This window comes from Typopeltis vanoorti, chromosome 6 (genome assembly GCF_054136105.1).
Source record: "Typopeltis vanoorti isolate ZY-2024b chromosome 6, IOZ_Tvanoo_1.0, whole genome shotgun sequence".
In the NCBI taxonomy this organism is placed as follows: domain Eukaryota; kingdom Metazoa; phylum Arthropoda; class Arachnida; order Uropygi; family Thelyphonidae; genus Typopeltis; species Typopeltis vanoorti.
The window spans coordinates 7,015,241-7,042,276 of record NC_143554.1 but is presented as its reverse complement, the minus strand read 5'-3'; the positions used below and the strand labels follow the sequence as shown (position 1 = coordinate 7,042,276).

At 37.4% G+C, this 27,036-nt stretch overlaps 1 protein-coding gene across 2 annotated transcripts in view; it reads left to right on the top strand.

The window, feature by feature from the left end:
- LOC150105264 (tRNA-queuosine alpha-mannosyltransferase) overlaps positions 1 to 27,036 on the top strand; it is a 241,757-nt gene that overhangs the window by 63,385 nt on the left and 151,336 nt on the right. For both annotated transcript variants that reach the window (XM_090394659.1, XM_090394660.1), the window contains one exon: positions 21,723 to 22,172. In XM_090394659.1, coding sequence (XP_090250785.1) covers positions 21,723 to 22,172 — 450 coding nt within the window. The remainder of the gene's footprint in view (positions 1 to 21,722; positions 22,173 to 27,036) is intronic.

The window sequence follows — 27,036 nt, the reverse complement described above, 5'->3', positions numbered from 1 at the left end:
ATCTGATCTTGACAGCATCTATTTGACCTGACTCCATCTTGTTCTTCACCAACCTTTTCTTCCACAATTCTTTTCAACCGTTTCTCAAGTATACTTGCATATATCTTATCAGGAACACTCAGTAAGAAAATACTTCTGTAATTCTCACATTCAGTTTTATTTCCCTTTTTATATATGTGTACTATGAGAGCTCTACTCCAATCATCAGGAATTCGTCCCTGTGTCCAGGCATTCTGAACTATGCAGTGCAGCCACTGTAAGACTTTTATACCACCATACTTCAGCATTTCTGGTCGAATATCATCTACTCCTGCTGCCTTTCCACATTTCAAGCCTTTGATGGCTTTTTATACGTCAAGTATGGATATGTATTCCTGACTGCATGCATGGTCAGTGTCTTTTACCACTGTGCTGTCATCACTGCTTGTTTCATTTAGCAGTTTTTCTAAGTAATTACTCCATACTTCAAGGATATCTTTTTCTCCTGTTTTTCATGTCACCTTTATCATCTCTAACTCTTTTTACAGCACCCTTTCCTCCATTCGTAAGCTTCTTCAACAACCTCTAGAATATTTTGCCACCTTCTTGATATTTATTTTCTATGTTCTTGCCAAAGTCCTCCCATGACTTTTGTTTAGCTAGTTTTACACAGTGTTTAGCTTTCTTACATTTGTCTCTGTATTCTCTAAGAGCACAAGCTGACTTATTTGCCAAGAACTTTTGATATGCTTTCTTCTTTTCCTTCACTGCCTCGTTAACTTCCCATGTCCACCATGGAGTTCTGATCTTTCTATCCTTGCAGACAACTTCACCACATGCCTCTGTAGCTGAATCAGTCAGGGTTTTCTTCAAGGCTTGCCACTGATTCTCCAAGGTTTGGTTGCTGTTCTCAAACTCTTTCATTTTTAATTCAATAATTTTTGTGTATTTTAGTCTACAGTTCACATCTGAGAGCTGCTCAACTTTTATTCGCTTTAAAACTTTCTTACGTGTCATCCTTTTCAATATGAAATTCAATTTTTATCCTACTCAAGACTAAATAGTGATCACTTCCAATTTCAAATCCTCTGTACACTCTGTTGTCCTGCACCAGGGAGAAAACATCACTATCAACAATAACATAGTCAATGAGACTTTTCTTATTCCTTGCCTCTTCTCTCCATGTGAATTTGTGCACATTTTTATGTTGGAACATGGTGTTAGTAATAACCAGTCCATGTTTTGAGCATAAATATCAGATATCTGCCATTATTATTAGCTTTGCTCTTTTCTCCAAATTTTCCCAAACATTTTTGTATGTCTGACAATCATTTCCTACCCTGCTATTTAGATCCCCAACAAGGACCAACTTTTTTTTCCTTTTTATTCTTGTTGAGAGGCTTATACGCTGGTTAAACATGATAACTAATATTTAAGGAATTGACAGCGTATACTAGAAATATAGATTAAATAAACTTTAATATATACTTTCCGATATTTCGGCGAATGTCACGTTGCCATCTTCTTGGGAACTTACTATAAAGACACGTGCACACAAGTACTAATAACAGCAAATGAGACTGAAGCTAGGAAGCTAGCGTTTTCCTAAAGTCCTGATGGTGCCCCATGGCGGGCTATATTGGTAGTTCTTGGCCTTTGGGCTGAAGTTCTTCTGATAAAAGTTTCCCAAATTTGGGGCAGTTTCATGCATACAAATTTGTCGAGGTTTGGCATGTTCCTAAGGGCCAAGGCTGATTCCATGAATAATCTTTCATACTTGAACTTGCTGCGGTGTATTACTGTGGCTTTCTTCCATCTTATTCTGTGGCGAGTATCCAGAGCGTGGTCTGCAAGCCCAGAGTGGCTGTACTGGTGAAATCAGATGTAATCCTTGTGTTCTGAGATTCTGATATTTGCTGTCCTGCCTGTTTGTCCAAAGTAGGACAGTTTACAGCTGCAAGGGACCTGGTGTACACCAGGTAGGTCTAGGGGAAGTGGTTGGTCTTTGGTGGAGCGGATAAGGGATGCCAGTTTTCTATGTGGTCTGTAACAAGTGGTCAAGTCATGTTTTTTTAAGATTTTATTGATTTTTTCCGAGGTGCCTCTGATGTAGGGAATAGTGATGGATTTAGAGTAATCTTTTTTGTGAAGGGGAGGGGGTGGTGGGTTGTGGATAACTGGGTTAAGTATTTTTTGGATTTTTTGGAGGGGGTAGCCGTTGGCTGAGAAAGTGTCATGGATGTGATTTAGTTCAGTGGTTAGGGCTTGATCATTAGAACAGATTATTTTTGCCCTGTTGAATAATGTTTTAATAACTCCATATTGTTGTGAGGGGGGGAGTGAAAACTGGCATCCCTTATCTGCTCCACCAAAGACCAACCACTTCCCCTAGACCTACCTGGTGTATACCAGGTCCCTTGTAGCTGTAAACTGTCCTACTTTGGCCAAACAGGCAGGACAGCAAATATCAGAATCTCAGAACACAAGGATTACATCCGATTTCACCAGTACAGCCACTCTGGGCTTGCAGACCACGCTCTGGATACTCACCACAGAATAAGATGGAAGAAAGCCACAGTAATACACTGCAGCAAATTCAAGTATGAAAGACTATTCATGGAATCAGCCTCGGCCCTTAGGAACATGCCAAACCTCAACAAATTTGGATGCATGAAACTGCCCCAAATTTGGGAAACTTTTATCAGAAGAACTTCAGCCCAAAGGCCAATAACTACCAATATAGCCCGCCAGGGGGCACCATCAGGACTTTAGGAAAACGCTAGCTTCCTAGCTTCAGTCTCATTTGCTGTTATTAGTACTTGTGTGCACGTGTCTTTATAGTAAGTTCCCAAGAAGATGGCAACGTGACGTTCGCCGAAATATCGGAAAGTATATATTAAAGTTTATTTAATCTATATTTCTAGTATACGCTGTCAATTCCTTAAATATTAGTTTTCCTTTTTAATTGTGTATTTTCTAATGCTTCAAAAAATTCCTCCACTTCTACCTTAGTAGAACCTTTTTTGGAGCACAAATAAGTCTCATTGTCCAGTTCCCCATTCTCATATTTGCCCACATTACTCTACTTGAGACTGCCTGCCCTTCAAGAAGATTAGTCTTGTATTTTGTGTTGAATACTATGGCCACTCCTTCTTTTCCTTGATTGCCATTGCCTGAATATAACATTTTGTATTTAGTGCTCGGAAAGATCTCACCAGTTTTTGTCTTTTTTGTTTCAGTAACCCCTATTATGTCGATTTGGTACGTATCTAATTCCTCAGCTAGCTCCATATTTCCATTCAGGCTTCTTACGTTGATAGTACCGATCTTTAACTCTGGTGATGTTGAGTTGGGGTTTGTTTTCAGATTTGTTCCAGTAGCTGACTTTTCACTGTTCGCCCTGGTTCCCTGGCAAAAACAACGGGGGCCTTTATTAACCGGGTGTCTCCCCAGCCAGCATGAAATTTTGTCATGTTGTACCATCATTTTTTTATTTTGGTTTAACCAATAAGAATACAATTTGGTTGGATAAATCCCAAATTGTCAGCCCATCCTCATTCGTTTTCAGTATCCAGGTAGATACCCAACAGGGTGCACCACAAGAAGGTGAAGATTGAGTATTAGGTCAGAAGCCCTGGTCGTTGTATAACTGAGAGGAGACCTTCACATAGCCTTCAAAGGAATGTGGAGAACTCCACATTCCTTTGAAGGCTATGTAAAGGTCTCCTCTCAGTTATACAGCTTTGACCCTTAAGCACCCCTTTCTAAATAATGATTTTTATACCTAAATAATTTTTAATTAATTTTTTAAAATCATTTTCTAAATAATGATTTTAAAAATTAATTAAAAATTATTTAGGTATTAAAGATAAAAATTTTAATTGATACGTTTTTTGAGAGGGAAGATAACTTCTTTTATTATATTTTGTATATTTAAAATTATTTAGAAATTATCATCGTGATATGTCTGACTTCATTTGAGTGATTTTTCTATGAATATTTTTTTATCAATTTTTATATTTTTTTGTTTTTTTATTTGAGGCCCTGGCAAATTGCAAGGCCCTAAGCTGTTGCTTTTTTAGCTTATACGTAAATCCAGCACCGGAGACAGTGTTCTGCACTGAGATGTTGGAGGTGTAAAATTAGGGAAATGGAAAAATTATAAAAGGGGAAGAAACTGGGAGTAAGGAGAAAGTATTATGTGGGGATTTGATGATAAATGGTGTACCTGAGAGTGTGATGAAAGTGCATGTTTCAAGTGAATATATCAAGAATATTTAGTGAAACTGTTAGTTTGCAGAGGGGAGAGGTGAAAGAGTTGATTGTTTTCACAGGAAGAAATGGTTCGAAACATGAGAAATATGCAATAAGAGAAGTTCTTAAAGTGTTGCTGATAGAAGTAAAAAAGAAGAGAGAGAAAGTAAATGCGAGTCTGCTGTCTTGGTGTGGTAGGATTGAATTGAGAAGGGTCATGATTGCTGATGAATGAGTAAGAAGATTGTTCAGGACAAATAGTATGCAGTTATGGGTGTATTGAGTAAATTTGATTGATGAAAGGTATGCATAATCCTTATGGAATATGCATACCTTTTGAATTATGAATTATTTTGAAGTTAGATATTTGGAGACAGTATTGTTCATCAACATGTTGGAAGTGCAGCATAATCAGGAAAACTAGAGGTATTGGTGTGTGGTGTATGGTCAAATGTTGATTCAGCCACCTCAGGAGCAAATGTATGTGTGTGTGTGTGTGTGTGTGTGCGCAGAAATAATTATGCTATGCTGAATGCAGTTTCACAGTTTCAAATTTGCATGGCCACTTAAAAAAGCCACTTATTTAGTAAAAGACGATCTTATTGAAATACGAGCCACTATATCAGTTAGTACTGATATAGTGCAAGGGTAAGTGTGGATCCAAAGGGTCTGATGAAATGCATGTACACAAATGCTAGAAGTATTAGAAATAAAAGAGTGGGGTTTGGCATTGGTCTTTACTTGGCCAAAGTCATCAGCATCAGTGAGACTTGATTGACAGGAAATGATGTAGTTAAAGAGATGGAAATGTAAAAAAAGTATGGTATTTTCAAGAAGGATACAAAGAATAGGACAGGAAGAGGGATATTGCTGATGATAGCTGAAGAATTTCAACCAACATAAATAGAAGTTAAGAAAGATTTTATGTATGAGGGAGATGGTTCATTTGAAGGTAGTTAGTGCGAGATAGATGCCAATAGGACAAAATATATTGTTAGCTGTTGCTGTAGACCAGTGGTTCTTAACCTGGGGTGTGTGCATCCCTGGGGGATGCGAGAGAAGTTTCTAAATTTTGACCCAGATTCGATGGACGACAGCTATTTAATAAAAGACGATCTTATTGAAATACGAGCCAATGCATGTATTCAAATGGAATTTGAAAAACTGGACTTAGAACAATTCTGGTGTACACAGTTAGAACACCTTATCCACAGTTGGCAAAAGCAGCATTGCAGACACTTTTAACATTTGCCACCACCTACCTGTGTGAAATGGGATTTTCATTACTTTTGCACATAAAAACAAAAGCCAGAAATCGCTTAAATGCAAGTGATGACTTCCGTGCGGCTCTTTCAAAAAAGGAGCCTTGCTTCAAATTATTATTATGAATAAACAACAACAACAACATAGCCATTAAGAATTTAGATATTGTTTTGTATGTATATGTAAATGTATGTGTTTATTTTTCAATAAATAAATTATCTTGCAATAGATGTAATATCCTAAATAAAGAAATAGAAACATTTTTTAGGATTAAAAAAATGGGAGAAATTTTTAGATTCAAGGAGGTGCTAATCACTAAAAAGGTTAAGACCCATTGCTATAGACCATGAGGTCCACAGAAAGATGTCAGTGCAATGCATCTGCAGATTAGTACAATTTCAGGCCGATCAGTTATTATGTGGTGACTCCAATCTATGTTCCCACAGGCACCCTCCCAGTACTGAGCTTTAATTAAATATGTTCATTAGTGGAGCTTGTAATTTGTCTGCACATTTTTGTAATACATGTGCTGATATGCCAATGAATGCTAATCTAATGACTGTGTTCAGCAGTATTCTAAGCACTTCCATTTCTTCAATCTCTCATCAGTCAATGTTATATCAGGCATTGCAACATCATCACCTAGGTCGTACACCCTTGCAAAATGCTGACTTAGTAATTCAACTGTTTGGTTTCTCTTGTTACCTCTCCACCATCTGCACTTAAAGTCATCATTCCATAGTTATTCGTGCTTTTAATTTGCCAGATGGCAAAAATATTCTTTAAGATATCATTTGGCCTCGGCAGCTAGCTTTCTCTCATAATTAGGTTTGGCTTTCCTTACCATACAGGTCACCTTCTTGCCTGTGCCTTGTACTGCTCACGGGTATGCTGATCACCTTTTTTCTTTCCCCTCCCCCATGGGAATACCTGTTCATGGTGCAGAGGACCTCCTGGTGATGGTACTGGCTTTTCCTTTCTTTTAGTGTTGCATGGTGATTAGCATTCATTTTGCACTACTTTGGACTCTGTTTCAGCAAGATCAACAGTTCTGGATACCCTGCCCTAGCCCTGTTTCTAAAAAGAAAAAATGGATGGTACTGGCTCTTTTCATTCTTCCTCTTTTTCTTTGCATTTCTTCCTATATTCACTTCTTGTGAGTCTTTTGTGCTATCTTGTCTGATTGCCATGACTGTAGTTGCCATGCAGTGCAACCTGTGGAAATCCATAGCAGGGGGATCCTGTTAGTCTTGCACTGCTTTGGCCTCTGTTTCAGCAAGATAAACAGTTCTGGATGCCCTGGCCGGGATCATTCTGTTTGTGGGCTTGCTTGGGTCAATGGTATTACAGTAAGTCTCCTATCTCAAAGTCTGGGGATGCAGCTCAAGGCTTGCTGTGGTGCTGGTATAGCTTACAATGTAGTCCTGGCATTCCACTCCTGAGTGCAGTCATTGCTTGCCAGTCAGTGAGCATCCATATGTGGGTGCTCACTGACTGGCAAGAGTTCCCCACCCACTTCATGGTGGGTGGGGAACTATGGTGCTGAACAAAAAAATCTCTTAAGCATGCATTTTTCATCCTGAAATATTTCAGGGGATCCTAACAAGGTTCCAACCCAGTACTGATACTGTAGATACATAATTTGATAATAAAAGTAAGAAACAAAAGACATGACACCAGGAAAAAATGTAGTGTTTCTCATTATGCATGCAGCAGATAAAAAATCAATAGGAAAATGTCATTTTACTCAAAATGGTTAGAAGGACTGGTGGGATAATCCCAGAACACTCAAGAAATTACTTTCTATTGATATCCTTTTCCAAACATTTAATCAGCAACACTCAGAAAAATTACTAAAGGCTCCATTGATGGGTGGAATATCAATGACAGTGACACCTCATAAAACACTGAACTCTTCTAGCGGAGTGATATCGGATTGGGATCTCCTTAATGTTCCAGATTAGATATGTTTAAAGTTTAAAGATCAGGGAGTGACAGGTATGAGGTGCCTTTTGATATGTAGGGTTGGTCACCTATTTTTGACCAGGAACATCATCCTTACTTTTGATATACCCATGCATCCGAAATCAGTAAAACCAGGGTATCTTAATTCTCCTGTTAGGCTGTGTACATCTCTAATCCACTGAGATGCTGTTAATGTCAGAAATATGAACATGCCCAAACTGCCCGTTGTTGCTCTACTACCTACAGGCAGTTTAGGCATGTTCGTATTTCTGGCATTTTACTATAATATTTCTGCCAAATATTATAGTAAAGAGCATGATAACAAATCTTGCTCTTTACTATATATAGGCTGGATGATCACAACTATTGTGATCATCCAGCCTATTCCCATGCATGTCAGAAGAGGAAGGATGAATAAGAAATAAAAGAATAAAACAGAACATAATATGTCATATCAGGTTGCAACTACCATCTTCTCAGCATAAAAGGGTCTCAGGACCCTTTTATGCTGAGAAGATAGTAGTAAAGAAAATATCAATAACAACTGAAACTCATATAGTTATTCCATCATCTGATAATTTAACCATACTTAAACTTTATGATTGTGAGTTGTTCTCTGTGGGGACTCATCAAACACATAACCTATGGTCTCACTCCAGAAACAATTCCAAAAGTGCTCCCATTCAATGAGAACCCACTTGTCAAAAAATTATGATAAGGATATCACTTTAAAATAAACCACCAGATACCCCACAGAAAAACGAAATACTTTAGTATTTACTGAAAGTAAATCAAACATACCATATGATCCCAACACATCAGATGATGTATTGAAAATTTTTCCAGAGGAAGAGAGGGTTACTGGCCATCCATACTTCCCAAAATCAATTGATAAATATAAACCTGACAAAAGTAACAAATCCCTCAGCTTCTCAGAAACTGGAAGCATATGCTCATCAACAATGACTTGTCCATCTTAAATACAGGAAGCAACACTCTCTTCCATATACTTACCCAAATATTCATTGCCATCAGCTTAACTGTCTGCTCACACTCCCTTTCTCTAAGTGAGGAAACTGATGATAACTTATTTAGGTGCAGTCGTTTTCCTGTGATATCCATTTTCTGTATCAGCAACCCATCTGCTCCATCATGAATATTACAATGTAAAATCAAGAAAGCAAAAGCTGAATGGCTCACCATCTCCTCTCCTATTAACAATGCAGTGAATTATGCAATAGAATGTATTACACAAGCTGCCACAAGAAACATCTAGTTGGTTTCTAAGTTTTCCTAAACTGTGGTAGAATGCTGATTACACAGCACCCACAGAAGCAAGGAGCAACCAGCGGTAAAGAAGTTAGGTACAAATTCCAGAAAACAAATGGCAGGTATGCCACCCACTTACCTTCCATCCTTGAACATAATGGATCCACAATTGCTGACCCAACAGCAATTGGTAACACTCTCGTGGAGATTATTGCTAAAACATCATCAGATTATCCCCTCCCTCGATTTCTTTGTCGAAAAATGCAATGCAGATAACACAGCAAAATATGTTTTCTCTGAGAAGTACTGAAGAATATAATGGGCTGTTCATGAAAGAAAAAATGAAAGCTGCTTTGCTTAAATGCTGCCAACTGCTGTTGGACCAGATAACATCCATCATGAAATGATCAATCATCTGTTACCATCTGCCAAGGATCAATTATTGTGCATGTTCAACAGATTTTTCCTGAGAATGTTTTTGGGTACTTGGCCAATGGTACTTATCATAGTCTTTCCAAAGCCATGTGAGGATCCAAATCCCTAATAAACTATCAGCTAATTGCTATGACTATCTGCTTGTGCAAGATTTGGAAAAAAATGCTTAACTTTTGTCTTTTATGGTTTCTGAAGAGAAACAACCATCTTTGCAGAACACGCTTTGGCTTCTCTAATTATTATTCAACATCTAATCATCTACACTGACTGGAAACATCCATTCAAGATGCCTTCCTAAAATGTGAGTGCTTGGTATCAGTTTTCTTTGATATGGAAAATGCATACACCACTGCTTGGAGATTTGGAATATTCAGAGACTTACACACTGTTGGTCTCAGAATTATACAACTGAACCTTCCAAGTCCAAATGGGAACCTCTGTCTCTCTCTCTCTTGACTGTACAGGTAACCCTTCTATAACACGGTACTTATACAATGCGGTTTTGATATAACGCGGTCTAAAATTGTAGTAACCCTTGGGTATTTAACACGGTTCCGATAAAAACACGGTCTACAAATTGTAGTAACCCTTTATCTTTTCACATGTTTTTCACCGTGAGACTTAAAAATCAAATTTTACCTTCATTAAATTTGTATCTGCCAGTATCCTGCATGTAATTATAAGTAGCGAAATTATATTAGGGGAAATACCCTTTAGCGTGCATGTACCTCAATTATTTACCATAAATCATAAGTGTGTTCATCTCAAGCTGAGCACTTTATTTTCTGGTGAGTTACATACAATATGTAATGCTTGCTTTTTTGTGTAAAAAATTATTTTTATAGTAATGGCCACAAACTGCAATGAAAGGGAAAAACCAACATTGAAAACAAAATTAATTTCTCTTGAAGAAAAATATTCAAAATCTTGGATCGGTCGAAAAATGGAAAAAAACCAGGAGTTTTTGCAGGGACTTTGAATTTAAATAAATCAACAATATGAACAATCAAACAAAATGAACATAAAATGGGTCAACGATAAGTGCAAAGCGTGTTACTCGTACACAATATTCTAATGGAAAAATGGAGAAATCTCTAATGATTTCGATAGAAGATTGCACCTTAAAAGAAAATTCCTATGTTTGGAAATCTTATTAAACAAAAAACTCTCGAAGTTTATAAACATTTATAGTGCAGACCAGGTGTTCAACGTGGATGAATCTGGATTATATTGGAAAAAAGTGCAAAAACGCACCTATATTTCGAAAAATGAAAGATCAGCTCCTGGATTCAAAGTTTCCAAAGATAGAATTACTCTACTGTTTTGTAGTAATGCATCAGATGATTACATGACAAAACCAGTGTTTATTAACCAATCCTCAAATCCCCTTGCTATGAAAGATTGAAAATATGCACTATTTTATTTTGCCTAAAACATTTATGCATTATGTGCAATGAAGTTTAAGTACAATTTGTAATTTTTATACTTTTATACTATGTATTTGTTTCATAGTTTATATGTTTTCTTAACTTACATGAATTACCTGAATTAAATAAAAATATATTTTTTGTTGGATATGTCATTGTTGTTTATATAATTTAAAAAAAAAAAAAAAAAATGATTTTGGAACATAACCCTAATTTTTCTATGTGATTTGAGACTCGCATAACGTGATTTATATAATTTGCATTTCTGGGGAACCTAACATCCGCATTATATGAGGTTTACCTGTATACCCAAGGTGAGGGGGTACCACAAGCTTCCGTTTTAAGTGTCATGCCTTTTGCAATGAAGTTTAACTCAATAACTGGACAACTTCCTCTAACTTGAATAATGCCTTCTGTGTGGATGATTTTACCATCTTCTATCATTCGTGTGATATGAGAGTAAATGAAAGACAGCTGCAGCAAGCCTTGGACCATCTTTCAAAATGGGCGCTTACAAATGGTTCAGATTTTCACAGTAGAAGATAGTTTGTGTGCATTTTTGCTGCAGATGTGGTCTTCATCCCAGCCCAGGACTCAGACAAGGGCCAACTTTAATCCCAGTTGTATCAGAACTGGGATTAAAGTTGGGACTCATCAGATATGAGTCCCAAGAACATGGGACTCATATTTGATGATGATGATGATAATAATAATAATTATTATTATTATTATTAAGAGAGAGACCTCCAGGGAGTCAGGGACTCAGTGAGGGAAGCCACATACTATGCGCACCAGCTATCATACTTATTCTTGAATTCATTCACACTGCTTGTACTCACAACATCCAATGGCAATCCATTCCAATCATGCATAATCCTATGAGAGACAAATCTAGCCCCTTACCCCCTTCTTAGTGGCATTCAGTCTCAGCTTCCAAGGATGCCCTCTTGTCCTTTTCCCATCCTCTATAAATTTAAAAATTCCATCAACTGAAATCCTGTATGACCTTTCAGATGCTTGTAAGCCTCAATCATAGCACCCCTCTTTCTCCTGTTTGCTAGTGTCTGCAGTTTACAAATTTTCAATCCGTCTTCATAATCGGTATTCCAATGCTGATATAATTTTTAACACTCTCCTTTGCACTCTCTCCACTATATCAGAATCACAACAGAAACCAGGAGACCAGACCTGTGCACAGTACTCCAAGTGAGGTCTTATCAATGCATTGTAAAGAGGCAAAATAACATCCATATCTTTAATAAATTCAGTTTAATCCTTTATCCAAGTGTGTGCAAACAAAGTTTGCACCTGAAAGTATCTTCAGGACTGGGGTAAAGTGGTACAACACCGGGTAACTCCTTGCAAAGGTGGAGCAAGCTACCAACACTCCTATCTCAGTGTCTCCCATAATGCAAAACACATCTCCTTGCAAAACTCATCTCATCAGACTAAATTTATTATAGTCTGACCAAGTGAAAAATAAACTTTCAACATCCATATCTTTACGTGCGAATGTTCGTTTCAGCATTACAATTATCTTTTGAGCTGTATTTGCAATCTTTGCTACATGCCCCCTGAGCTTCAACTTCCTATCTACTAACACTTCAAGATCCCTAGCCTCATCAGTTTCTTCTAGCATAATCCCACCAATATAATACGACATTGGATATCTAATCACTCCAAAGTGAATGACTTTACATTTACTGACATTGAACTGAAATCTGTTTTCCTATGCCAACAGTTCCAACCTATTCAAATCATTCTGTAGGTACTGCATATTAGTAGCATTCCTGATTATCCTACTTTGCATCATCAGTCACTTGTCAAATCCTTCCCAATATCATTAATGTACAGATTGAATAACAGTGGACCATCCTTGTGGTACACGACTGGTTACCTTAAATCTTGCAGACTCGCCCCCACTCCCCATATACCACTTTTTGATATCTGTCAGTCAACCATCCACTTATCCATGCTAATATTCTATAATCCAAACTATATTCTCCAGTTTATGCAACAGACTATCATGCTGTATTATGTCAAAAGCCTTAGCAAAATCCAATCCAAAAAGTATCATGGTGTATCCTTTCCCCTTGTCTAGTACAATGGTAACATTGTTATAGAATGTGAACGAGTTGCTAAAACTTGCTTAAAAGTTCATAATAAACTCAGTTTCCTCCCTCACATATGCTATTTGTGAGATAAGTGCCATAAAGGAATGAAGCAACATTTGCACCCTATCTTCATCCTCTTGGAATTCTTAGAGATGTTTTTTGGCTTCAAATGAACTGGGTTCTGATTACATCAGAACTTGATTATGAGTACCATGTACATGCCTCTGCCAAAGACTTTACTTTGCAAAGGTTGGATCGTATTGGCCATCATGTCTGTATGCAACTGGAGCATTTAGAACTTCATGGATCTCTAATCTGTATCAAGGAAAATTAACCGTGTTTGTTATCAGCACCAACAAAGTCTCTTCTTTCTTTCATCCCATGTGGCCATCTTTTTTTTTTTTTTTGTATGCTATTGCAGGAGAACCACATTAGCCTTTTCCACACAGTACCTATGATTCCTTTCATGAAACTGATTTGCTGTCAGGGCACTGACAACTGCTTTTGGCAATCCATTCCATTTACTTACCACTCTCGAAACAAAAAATCTAGTCTGCATACCCTACCAACTACAGTTTTACACATTCAGGGGTGACCCCTAGCTCTCTCTCTCCCTCTCTTTGTTTGTCATGTATTGAAAAATTTAATTTGTGTCAAACTTATAGAACCTCTTTAATAACTTGTAAGTTTCTGTCACCTCCCCTCTTTTCTGCCTATCAACCAAACTTTGCAACCCAAAGTTTTGTATCCTCAGTCTATCCTCATGGGGAGCATTCCACAGATATTCCCAAGTTTGTTTACTCATCTTTAGATCATCCCCACCACTCAATCTCCAAGAAACCCAGGTGACCAAATCTATGTATGTTAGTCAAATCATAACCTAGTGAAGAGAGATAATGACTTTCCAATCTCTACTTGGTGTGTATCTCACCTTCTCATGGTGCACTCACTAGGTATCTACCTCAATACTGAGCAAACAAGGATGGGCTGGCTATTTGAGATTTAGCCAACCAAATTGTATTCTTATTGGCTTAAAGTGCAAAATGATGGTACAATGTTGCAGCATTTCATGCTGGCTGGGGCAGCACTTGGTTAAACAAGGTCCCCATTCAATTTAGAAATTATGGACTTTACAACTGTGTTATAAATAACTCTTTTAATTTCCCAACGTTTCGATCTTCATACTAAGATCATCATCTGGAGTATATACAAATATACAAGGACAAGCTGAGTTACATTGCACAGTAAGCTAAAGAAAGAATGATTTGATCACTGGTTATTCTATTGGCATGACCTCTAGTGAAGAAAAAAAATACAGATAAAATTACAAATTAATTATTATTTAGAAACTGCATCAAAGCCAAATTTTATTTAAGATAACATGAGAGAAGCATTCTTTCTTATAGATAGTTTTCTTACAGTAACAATAATGTCCTATATTTAACATTACATTTGTTATATTAGATTTAGAATTCTGGATTATCTACATTCTTACTAAATAGCTTAAGGAAATTACAACGTACAATAGAATATACATTAAAATAAATTTTAATACACTTCCAATATTTCAGCAACGTCACATTGCCATTATCACAGGAACTTAAATACAAGACACATGTACGCAAGCACAACACACAGTAAATGAGGAATGAAGCAGGAAGCTATTCTTTCTCCTAAAAGTCCTGATGGTATCCCCTAGTGGGCAATGTTGGTATTCTTGGCCGATTATGTTGAAGGTCTTCTGATGTAGGTTTCCCAAATTTGGGGCATTTCATACAACCAAATTTGTTTAGGTTTGGATTGTTTCTTAGGGCTGAGGCTGATTCCATGAAAAGCCTTTCGTAATTGAATTTACTACGGCGTATTATCGTGGTTTCTTTCCACTGTATTCTATGGCGGGAATCCAGTACAGTACAGTACAATACAAACAAACCAAAGCGGCTGTATTGATGAAACCGGATGTAGTCCTTGTGTTCTGAAATTCTGATATTGGCTGTCCTGCCTGTTTGGGGCCAAAGTAGGACAGCTTACAGCTGCAAGGGACTTGGTATATACCAGGTAGGTCTGGGGGGATGGGGTTGGTCTTTAGTGGAGCGGATAAGGTCTGTAACAAGAAGTTAACACGTTCATTGCCAATCACGTGATATCGCGTGATGCGAGGTCTCACCAAATGGCCGATCACGCGTTATCACGTGGACGTCGCTATCAAGTTTCTAAGCGGAATAGTATAGCTTCCACAGCGAAACAGCACATAATATTTATATTGGCCACTAGGGAAGGGATCGACTTTCGTGGAGTGGGGATGGCTGCCAGCCATTGTCTATTGTTTATGTTAGCCAGTGTGCACAGTGGCGGCGTTCGGACAAGGCGACGATGCAACGATTTTGTTTAGTTATTTGTTGATTTAGCGTGCTTGAAGTTTGGTTTTTATTTATTTCGAGTATTGTTTTTTTTTAGTAAGTTCCCTATAAATGTTGATTTTTGATAATTATTTTTTTCTATTTGTACGTTATTTTTAAAAATTCTATGTGATTATAAAAGACTGATAATTAAAGTTATTATTATTATATTTAAATGTTTTTTATTTGTAAAATATATAACTTATTTGACCGAATTACATATCACGAATGGTGATGGATTCAGAGTAATCCTTGTTGCAGAGGGAGCGGGTTATTGGTTTCAATATGTTTTGGATTTGGGGGGGGGGGATAGCCATTGACTGAGAAAGTGTTGAGAATGTGGTTTAGTTCTGTGGTTAGGGCATTGTCATTTGAACAGATAAGTTTAGCCCTGTTGTGTGGTGTATTAATGACTCCATATTGTTGTGAAAGGGGTGATGGGATTGTTGGTGAATGTATCTGCCTGTATGGGTGGGTTTTCTATAAACCGAGAAAACCAAGGTTCCATCAGCCTGGCAGGTGACTAGTGTGTCTAAGAAAGGAAGGCTGTTGTTTTTTTCTTCTTTCAGGGTGAACTTGATTTTGGGGGGGGGGGGGGTTGTTTAAGTGTGTTAGGAAGGAGAGGAGTGCATCAGAGCCGTGTGACTAAATAGCGAACACATCATCAATATAGCGAAGCCATGTGGTTGGTTTTTGTGGGGCAGAGTTTAATGCTTTCTCTTCAAACGTCTCCATATAAAAGTTGGCCAATTGTGGGGAGAGTGGAGAACCCAAGTCTGTCCCCTCTATTTGTTTGTAGAATTTTCCTTTCCAAACAAAATAGCCTGAGTTCACTGTGAACTGAAATAGGGCTGTGATATCGGGAGGATAGCTTGGATTAGCTCTAAGGATTCTTTGAGTGGGACATTTGTGAATAGGGAGGAGACATCGAAACTGATCATTACGTCAGTGTGTTTGAGTGTAAGGTTTTCTATGCTGGCTTTGAAGTGGGCTGAGTTTTTTTATATGTGAAGGTGTGGATGTCATTGATTCCCCCATAGTGGATGGCAATGGCATGGGATTACGTCCCATAGCGGATGGCATTGATTCCCCCACATACAAACTAGCTAAACATTTGGCCAAAGCCCTCACACACTATTCTGGCAACTCACCTTCACCACTTCAAAGCCAGCATAGAAAACCTTACATTCAAACACACTGACGTAATGGTCAGTTTTGATGTCTCCTCCCTATTCACAAATGTCCCACTCAAAGAATCCTTAGAGCTAATCCCAGCTAAATTTCCTCCCGATATCACATCCCTATTATATTATATGTGAATCGTCATTCTGCATTTACATTTTTTAATAATTTAAATTATAATTTTTCAATTGCATGGCCTGATTAATCATCCCTGGATAATCGAGAATTTACTATATGCAACTTTGCTTGAATTTTGCTAGTTAAATATAAGTCTAGTTTAACTTGAAATATGAATAAAGAATGAACAAATTATTATTTACATTAAAAAAAGTAATCTCTTAACAGTTTCTTATAGTTATTCAAGATACTGATGGAAATAGACAGTTTTGCAAAAAACAGACAAAAGGAAATTAAGTTCATGGAAGAGGATTGATAACATGGAGGGTAGTCATCAGGTGGACAGCAAAATAACAAAGTGTTACTAAATATTTTTCTGGACTGATTGTTAGAAGATACTATTTCAGTTATTACAAAGTTCCTGGAGATTGGTTCCTCCAACATAATGATTCTTCCACCCACTTTGCTTTTTCTGTGCAGAAATTTCTCTGAGACATGGTTAACGAGGAAGACATTCTGACAGGAATAGAGATGGAGGGATATGTAGTCTTTCATGAAGACAGACCAAGCAAAAAAAGGAGGAGTAGTGCTATTGTTGATGGCAAAGAAGTTGTGTCCATCGAGGGTGGAGATGAAGGGGGCAAATAGATACAGTGGTTTTGAAGCACTATCGGGTGAAGTGGAGGTGGATAGAATGAAATGTTAAGGTGTTGCTATAGACCTGGTAATGTGGAAGACAGTGAGAAGGAAATGTTTAGACAAATTGGTCAGGCTAATACAAAAAAGGTGATCATTATGAGCAATTTCAATTATAGTAATATAGACTGGAATGAAGAGATAGCATCTGGAACCAAAGAGAATGAATTTCTTCAGTTTATGAGAGACAACTATCTTAAGCAATATGCAACAGAGGCTATATATAGATTGAGAGTGTCTTGGATTTGATTATCTCATTGGAAGATATTATGTAAATGAAGTGTCACATCTTCCTCCAGTTGGTGAAAGGGACCCTGATATCGCTGGTCACCACCCAAGTGGTAGCCAGCATCAGGATGAGAAAGGGTTATATGTGGAACTATAAGGCAGGTGATTATGACAAACTCGGGCAGCTTGTATCGATAGCATGTAATGAGGAATTGGATGGGAAGGAAATCAGTGCTGCCTGGTCTTTACTCAGGAACAATCTGGCAGAAGCAATCACTGAGTGTATTTCAAAGGTCAGGAGATTAAATAAGGTAGTTGTAAAATGGATGAAAGAAGAGGATTCTAGTAGCAAGGCTTATACGTTGGTTAGACATAACTGGTAATTAGTTTACGGAATTAACAACGTAAATGATTAATTAAAGGTAACTTTAATGAATCACTTCTATATTTCGGCAACGTCACATTGCCATCTTCAGGAACATAAAGATATGGTATGTGCACTCAGGAACTAACACAAAGCAAATGAGGAAGAACGCAAGAAACTAATATTGTTCCTAAAGTCCTAATGGTGCCCTCTTGTGGGCTAATTTGGTAGTCTTGGCAGTTGGGCTGAAGTTCTCATAATGAAAGTCTCCCAAATTTGGGGCAGTTTCATGCACCCAAATTTGTTGAGGTTAGGACTGTTTTTTAGAGCTGCTGAAGATTCTTTGAATAATCTTTCGTATTTAAACTTGCTGCGATGAATTATTTTTGTTTTCTTCCAACGAATTTTATGGTGGGTATCTAAGGCATGGTCTGCCAGCCCAGAGCGGCTGTACTGGTGAAAACGGATGTAGTCTTGGTGTTCTGAAATCCTGATATTTGTTGTTCTACCTGTTTGGCCAAAGTAGGACAATTTGCAGCTGCAAGGGACCTGGTATACACCAGGTAGGTCTAGGGGAAGTGGTTGGTCTTTGGTAGAGCGGATAAGGGATGCCAACTTTTTATATGTTCTGTAACAGGAAGTAAGGTCATATTTTTTGAGGATATTGGTTATTTTCTCAGAGGTGCCCTGGATGTAGGGGATGGTGATAGACTTGGTGTAATCTTTATTGTGGAGGGAGGTTGTGGTTTACAGGTTTTAGTATTTTTTGGATTTTTTTGGGGTTATAGCCATTGCCTAAGAAAGTGTTGAGGATGTGGTTTAGTTCAATAGTCAGGGCCTTGTCATCTGAGCAGATTAATTTTGCCCTGTTATATAGTGTTTTTATCACCCCATATTGTTGTGAGGGGGGGGTGAGATTGCTGGTGAATGTATCGGCCAGTATGGGTGGGTTTTCTGTAAACAGAGAAAACCAAAGATCCATTAAGCTGGCAGGTGATTAAAGTGTCTAGGAAGGGGAGGGTGTTGTTTTCCTCTTTTTCTAAGGTGAACTGGACTCTGGGGTGTTGGTTGTTTAAGTGTGTTAGGAAGGAGTGGAGTGTGTTTGAGCCATGTGGCCAAATAGCAAACACATCATCCACATAAAGAAGCCAAATAGTGGGTTTTTGTGGGGCGGAGTTTAAGGCTTTCTCTTCAAATATCTCCATAAAGAAATTGGCCAAGGGTGGGGAAAGTGGTGAACCCATGGCTGTCCCCTCTATCTGTTTGTAGAACTTTCCTTGCCAAACGAAATAGCCTGAGTTCATTGTGAACTGAAATAGGGCTGAGATATCGGGAGGAAACTTGGCTTGGATGAGCTCAAGGGTTTCTTTGAGTGGGACATTAGTGAATAGGGAGGAGACGTCAAAACTGACCATTATGTCAGTGTGTTGGAGTGTGAGGTTTTCTATACTGGCTTTAAAGTGGGCTGAGTTTTTTTTGTGTGATGGTGTGTTGCCAGTGTAGTGTGTGAGCGTTTTGGCTAAATGTTTGGCTTATTTATATGTTGGGGAATCAATGCCATCCACTATGGGACGCTAGACCCCCCCCGATTATATGGACACCTAAAAATACATAAACAAAATGTGCCATTGCGTCCCATAGTGGATGGCATTGATTCCCCCACATATAAATTAGCCAAACATTTAGCCAAAACGCTCACACACTACACTGGCAACACACCATCACACATAAAAAACTCAGCCCACTTTAAAGCCAGTATAGAAAACCTCACACTCCAACACACTGACATAATGGTCAGTTTTGACATCTCCTCCCTATTCACTTGGTAAGGTTAGCAAAAATGCAGTATGAGCAGCAGTTAAAAAAACTTTCCGGAAATTTTTTCTATATGTAGCCAATAGAAGGAAGTATGATTATCGTCCTTGGTATTTATCATTTAACCTGAATGATAAATACCAAGGACGATATTAGTAGAGGTGTTTAATGAGCAATTCATTCAAGTATTCCATCCTTGTGATTGTAACATAATGCAAAACTTGAGAGCAGTGGGAATGGGAGAGGAACCAGTGATGCTGAGTGAGCAGGAGGTATATGAGAAATTGAGTAAACTTGATGTCAACAAAGCCATTGGACTTCATGATATATCACTGCATGTCTTGAGAGAATGTTCCAGAGGGTTAACAATAGTTTTAATGTACATTTTCAACATGAGTCTTATATGTGGATTATATCTGTGATTATAGGCCAATCTGCTTGTTTGGAGTTGTGGTCAGGGTGCTAGTGAGGACAAGGATTCACAACTTGGTTGACAGCAGTAGAATTCTCTTTAATGAACAGCATGGATTTGCTAAAGAAGATCATGTTTTAGCAATCTGCTTATTAATTATAACAAGGTGACAAATACATTGGAGAGCAGGATGCATATACAGTAGTATATTTAGATTTTGCAAAGGCCTGTGATAAATTACCACATCACAAGTTAGTAGTTAAATTGGAGCAGATGGTATTAAATAGTAGATTAGTGCATTGGATTGGAGATTGACTCTCTGGTAGGTATCAGAAGATTGTATATAGGAGAGTATTATCCCAGAAGAGGAAAGTCACTAGTGGTGTGCCTCCAGGGATCTGTTTTGGAGTCATTTTGTCTAATTTGTATGTAAATGACATTGGAAGGGGCCTAAACGGTGATATGCAGTTGTTTGTGTATGGTGCAAAGTTGGGGAGATTTATGAGAAGCAGATCAGATGTTGTATTACCTTGCAAGAGGACCTAAATAAACTCTCTGAATGGTGAGTATGTGGGGATGTTAGTTTAATATAGCAAATCGTAAGTTTTAAAAATTTGGGATGCAAAGTATAGGATTGTTGAGGATATCTTAGAGGAGATGGAGGATCTCAGGGACAATGGTGAATAGGGATTTGAAATTTCATGGACATTTTGCTAAAATTGTGAGGACAATACAGCAGATTATGGAAATGATCCAGAGAATCTGGACATGTAAAAGTAAGGATATTATAATTCCTTTGTACGAGGCTTTGATTAAACCATATATAGATCACTGTGCACAGATTTGGTCGCCTGGTTTTCAAAAGGATGATGAGTTGGAGAGGATTCAGAGATGATTCACTAAGTTGGCATCTGGTCTCTGGAATGTTGAATATGAGGACAGATCGAGAGAATGCAAATTGTAGAGCCTAGTGGATAGAAGGAAGAGGGGGACATGATAGTGAGGAGTAAATTGAGAGAATTGCATGAAGAGTGTTGGGTGATTGGAATGTATTGTCTTAAAGTGTGGCCATCACAGGGACAGTGAAGGCATTTAAGTCAATTTATGATAAGCTGTGCATGTGAGAGTGGGACTTCCCATGATGAGTCTCTTAACTCTATGGAAGTCTGATGATGACAATAATAATTTCTGGCTAAAAATTACACAACTGTTCTGCATTCTCCTTACCCCTTTTTTCTTTTTCATAAACTTAAGTTGTCACCTAAGAAAAGAAGATTTGATGACATTATTACAGTTTAATAAAGATTTAGTCCACTGTGGTGCATTTGAAGTACAGGATATTTTTATAAATGTTTTCATGGATGGAATAAATGCTGAACATTATCATGTTGTAAGAGAATTACTTTGAAAGTCAATGCAATATGTTAGAGAAAGCAATACAATCTAGAAATTATGGAGAGTCACAGTTGTCATGGGTTCATTTGATATTGCATAATTTTGAGGGTGTTACTATCTGTCTATCTGTTTATCTATCTATCTATATATATATATATTCTCTCTCTCTCTCTCTCTCTCTCTCTCTCTCTCTCTCTCTCTCTCTCTCTCTCTATATATATATATATATATATATATATATATATTCTTTATATATATTCAGTATATCACAGATACTGAGAATAACTGAAATCTGTAGATCTCTTATGATTAAATTTTCAGTTGAATGGAAGCATAAATGTTTTTAATCCTAGATAAATCTTATTTTAGCATTTTTACACTAATAATATAGTCTCTTTCTTTTTTTAGCTTGGTTGCAGACAAAATTATATTTAATTCCTATTACAATCAGGAATCTTTCTTAAGTAGTTTAAACTCCTTTTTCAAACTGATGCCAGATTACAGACCCAAAGAATTAGAAGCAAAGATCAGACCCAAGTGCTCTGTATTATATTATCCATTAGTATTGCCGTCATCTATTTTATACTCAGGTTTTGATCATATGAAAAGCTTAGAATACCATGATGCACTTTATTCAGATGCTGTTGCTGATAATCATCAGAAAGACTTGTTATATTTTTTGAATTCTGATGAACAAAAAGAACTTCCAAAGTGTGTGAGAAGTTCAGATATCTCAGTAAATACTACTGGAGAAATGCATCGAGTTGGGCCTTCAGAATTTCAAGAAAGTTATACCACTCAAATAACAGATGAGCAGCAAGGTTCTGAGAAACTTCATATTGTATGGCCTCATAGATGGTGAGTATAGACAATGTATTTAAAAGGACACTTTCATCCGTTTACCTTAAATAAATGCATATTTAAGCTTATGTTCTGGTTTACATTTATAATAAATTTAATGGAACTAATACAGTAATTCAATATTTCATCTCTGTCACAGAGACATCCTCAGAAATACATCTTCTTAGTCCTACCATCCAAAAGCTAAAGCTAGCCAACAGAACTCATAGTGGTACCCCTCATAGGACTTTAGCTTTAAGTAGGCTGTATTCTTCCACTTATTGTTGTGGTGTGTTTTTGTGTATGTTATTCAAATTTTAATATTGTGTTCCTCAAGATGTCTCCATGACAGAGACAAAACATTGAAATTATTAAACCTGCTGTTTAATTATTTCTTTTTGTACTGTATTAGTTCCATTAAATTTTATCATCTATTTACCTTAATTGTACAGTATAATGTAATACAGAGGTTTGTTATTCATTTTTAATCAATAAGTTCCTACCATATTGCCCTGTTATTTGGTAAAGTTTCTGATTTGATTCACCCCCCTAGTTTTCTGGAGTTTTTTTAGCTGTTCTTAACACTTCTGCTTTTGGTTATACCAGTTGGATGTAAGCTGTCACTGCCTTGGGCACATCTAGATATCCCTAGATGTCACTGCCTTGGGCACATCTAGATATCCCTACTTTAAACAATTAGCTCACTTTTGCATCTATTTTTTGCAGCTGTCTTATAGATGGCAGTGTGATGGAAGATAATAAAAGAATAATTTGCATGCTGTCTTTGGAAATATTTTGTTCTTGATAATAGCATGTGAACTATTCCAAATATGTTGGTAATGTGAACCATGACCAAGCCCTTCAAAATATAGAAAATTTTAAATTAGCAAAGAAGAATGATTAACTTAAAAGATTTGCAAAAATGATAATGGGTTATTTTATAATACAGAGTGTTTTATTTTCTAACTGGCAAGTATGAGTACCAGCACACAGGGTAATGCAAGTGACAGTAATTAAGGGAATGCACTTAACAAGATGCAGGTGTTGAAAGTAGAGTTGGTAAAGTTGATAAATGAAATGGTGCACCTTGAGAATGGATTGTATAATGGATGGGAATGGAAGGGTGCAAAAGAATCAAGAAAGATAGCCAGGCAACAGCTGTAATGAGTAATTCAAGAATAGCATTATCAGGTTTCCATTATTAGAGGTTTGATGAATGGGAGTGTGTGTGTGTGTGCATGAGGTTTGTGTGCCTTCTCATTGAGGCTTTGCATATTAGGCACTTTGGTTTGAGGCTTTGGATATGAAAAGTAAACAAGCAGCAAAGTTAGTGATTCAGGAAAGTTATAGGAACAAATTATATGAATTGACAGAAGATGAAAGCAGATATCAGAAGATTATCGGGATGAGTGGAATATACAAGTGTAATAATAATATTATTATTATTATTACGGGTATCTCCATGGAATCAGTAGACTCATTGCTGGAGACCCAAACTAGCAAAACAATATCTGTCATGTCTCTTCTTGAATTCATTTACAGATGAAGAACTCACAACTAAGTCAGGCAATGAATTCCACTCATTCACCACCGTCCAGGCAAAAAACCTTGTTCTCACACCCTTGTTAACCACACTCTTCTTTAATTTCCAGGGATGACCTCTTGTTCTTCCATCACTATCACACAGCTGAAACATTTCCCCTGCATCAATCTATAAAAACCTTTCAGTAATTTAAATGTTTCTATCATATCCGCTCTTCTCCGCCTATCAACCAACCTCTGCAATCCAAATCTAATAGGAAAAGTGGTCAATGGGCTGTCCAGGTATGACATTGATAAACTGAGATGCTGAGCCACAACAATATATGGTATATTTGGAGAACAGTGTTAGCACAAGATGGAAATTTGAGGTATCTTATAAAAATGATGGATTGATTGGTTATGAAGAGAATACTATAGGAATTATGAGAGAGAGAGAATTAACAGGGAATGAGAAATCTGAGGAATTAAGTAGAAATAACAAAGACAAGGAGAGCAAAAGATGTAAGACTGATGGAATGGTTGGAGAATGACAGAATGGATGGAAAAGATGGACAAGGATATATGTTATAGGGAATGTGGGCACTGGAAGTAGAGTAAGTGTGTGTGTGTGTGAGAGAGAGAGAGAGAGGGGGTATTTAGTGTGAAGAGTAAATGGCTTGAGATGCATAGAGATCACGTAGGTCTGAAGAAAACAGGATGAGTCAATAAAATAATGTGTGGAATCAAATGGTGAAGCTGCTTGCTTAGGTTAAATTTGTATACAGACACAGAAATGAGTTGCTTTTATTTATGTACACCAAGCATATCAGGAATAAGAAATTTGTGGACAATTGAGATACTTTAGCCAAAAATTGTTATAATTAAAACAAGGTTTCACCAAAGCCACGAGAATTGATGACATATCACTTCATATTTTTAAGGAATATGCAAAAGAGTTATCTATGCCCTTGACCTGGTTATTTAATGAAAGTCTTGAAGTGCGAAAGAAGGCACAATAGTACCCCTCCACAAGCATTTGCTTTAGGACAGAAGTTGCCAATTATTGACCAGGGTGTATATTTGCAGTTGTAGTCAGAGTGTTGGAGAAATTGATTAGGAATAGAATACAGGATTGGGTTGATGGACATAAGATTCTCTATGATGGTCACCATAGGTTTGTGAAAGGGAAGGTCTTGTTTTAGCAGTCTGCTTACATTTTATAATAAGGTGACAAATGTGTTAGATAGGGGAAATTCTTATGCAATGGTTTTCTTGGACTTTGCAAAGGCATTTGATAGATTACCATATGACAGATTGGTGTATATATGCTGCAGAAGACGGGACTTGATAACAGATTGTTTAGAGGGATTGAAGATTGGCTGTCTGAATGATACCAGCAAGTTGTGTATGATGGAGCAGTGTTTCAGTAAAGGAAGGTGACCAGTAGCATGCCTCAGGGTTTCTGTTCTTGGGCCTCTACTGTTTAACTTATTTGTTAATGATATTTCATGTGGATTGACTGGGGATCTTCAAATGTTTGCTGATGATGCAAAGTTAGGTGGAATTATCAGGAGTAGTGCTGATGTTAATTCTCTACAGCAAAATTTGAATAGATTTTTAGCTTGGGCAAATAAGTGGGGTTAAAGTTTTAATATTAATAAATGCAAGGTGTTACACTTTGGGATACAGCGATAGAAGGCTATATACTGTACTATTTGGAGCTGTACTTCAGAAAGTGGATGAGATTTGGGATCCTGGAATGATGGTAGACAGTGGACTAAAGTTCTGGGGCACATTGCGTATGTCATAAACACTGCACATCATATTGCTGCTATGATAAAAGTACATGGACATGTAGAGATAAGGAAGTAGTGCAGCCTCTATATAAGACATTGGTCTGACCACAGTTTTCATTGTGATGGGGAAATGCTAGAGGGGATCCAAAGACAAATGATCAAGTGATATTGAGACTCTGGAGTGTTAGTTATGCAGAATGATATACCATTAAGCTTTATTATGGATTATGCAGGATGGTCAGGGGAATGTGGATTACAGAGTTTGGTGGATAAGAGGAAAAGAGTAGATCTGATAGAAACCTTCAAGTTGGTTAAGAGATTTCACCAGATTTAATACAGAAGGAATTATAAAAAGCGTATTCACTAAGATGGGAAGAATGAATGACCATCTCTGGAAATTGCATAAAGGTGTACTGAAGAACGATACCAGTCATTGATTTTTTATGTGGAGAGTTGTTGGTGGCATTGCTGGAGTGCATTGTGAATGAAGGAGTGAAATAATTTCAGAGTTCGTTCAGTAGGATAGACATGCCGCTGGTTGAGTAGGCCTCCCACAATGAGTCAAGAGACTCATTGTGGGAGGTTATTGTAATAATAATAGTAATAATGATGATGATGGTTAGATCAACATTAATAGAGATGAGGATGGAAAGGACAAGAAATGAGGGTGAGTGCTTCTGAAGATTGGAGAGGAATTGTGCTTGTTTAAGGTGTAGATTCAGGGAGGTAATAGTGGTAGCGTTTTTGAGGCAGTATTATTATGTGAGATGGAGTTTTGCAGAATAAAAGAATATTATTATTATCTCAAGATCCCATGGAGTCAGACTCATCTAGGATGTCCCTTTTCTCATATACATAGCTCATCATACTGTACCTTAAACATATTCAGATTCTCTGCAGACACCATGCTCTCAGGCAACGCATTCCAATCATTCACAAACCCTCCATTCAAAAAGCCTGCTTCTCACTCCCCTGCTCATGTCCTCATAGTTTCCATGGATGACCCCTTGTTCTCCTATATCTCCCACAATTTTATGAAAAACCTCTTTAACATTAATCCCATAACAATCCTTTAATAATTTGTACATCTCTATCATATCACCCCCTCTTCCTCCTATCCACTAGATTCTGTAAATTGCATCATCTCACCCTTTCTTCATATTCAACATTCCAGAGATAAGAAACTGTTTTGGTCAATTGCCTCTGAACCCTATCCTTCATCTCTTCATCGTTTTGAAAACCAGGTGACCAATCTGTGCACAGTAGTCCATATGGGCTTAATCAGAGCCTTATACAATGGAACCAGAATCTCCTTACTTCTACAATTCAGTGTCTTCACCATTCCCAGAATTCATTGTGTTTTCCTCACAAGTTTGGCAATATGTCCTGTAAAATTCAGATCCTTATCCACCATCACCACCTAAGATCTCTTATTTCCTTCACCTATAACAATATATACCTGCCAAGAGTAAATTCTACATCCCCATCTTTGTTTTCCAAAATTTAAAATTTTAACATTTCTCAACATTGAACTGTCATCACCATAACTGTGTCCATTTACTCTT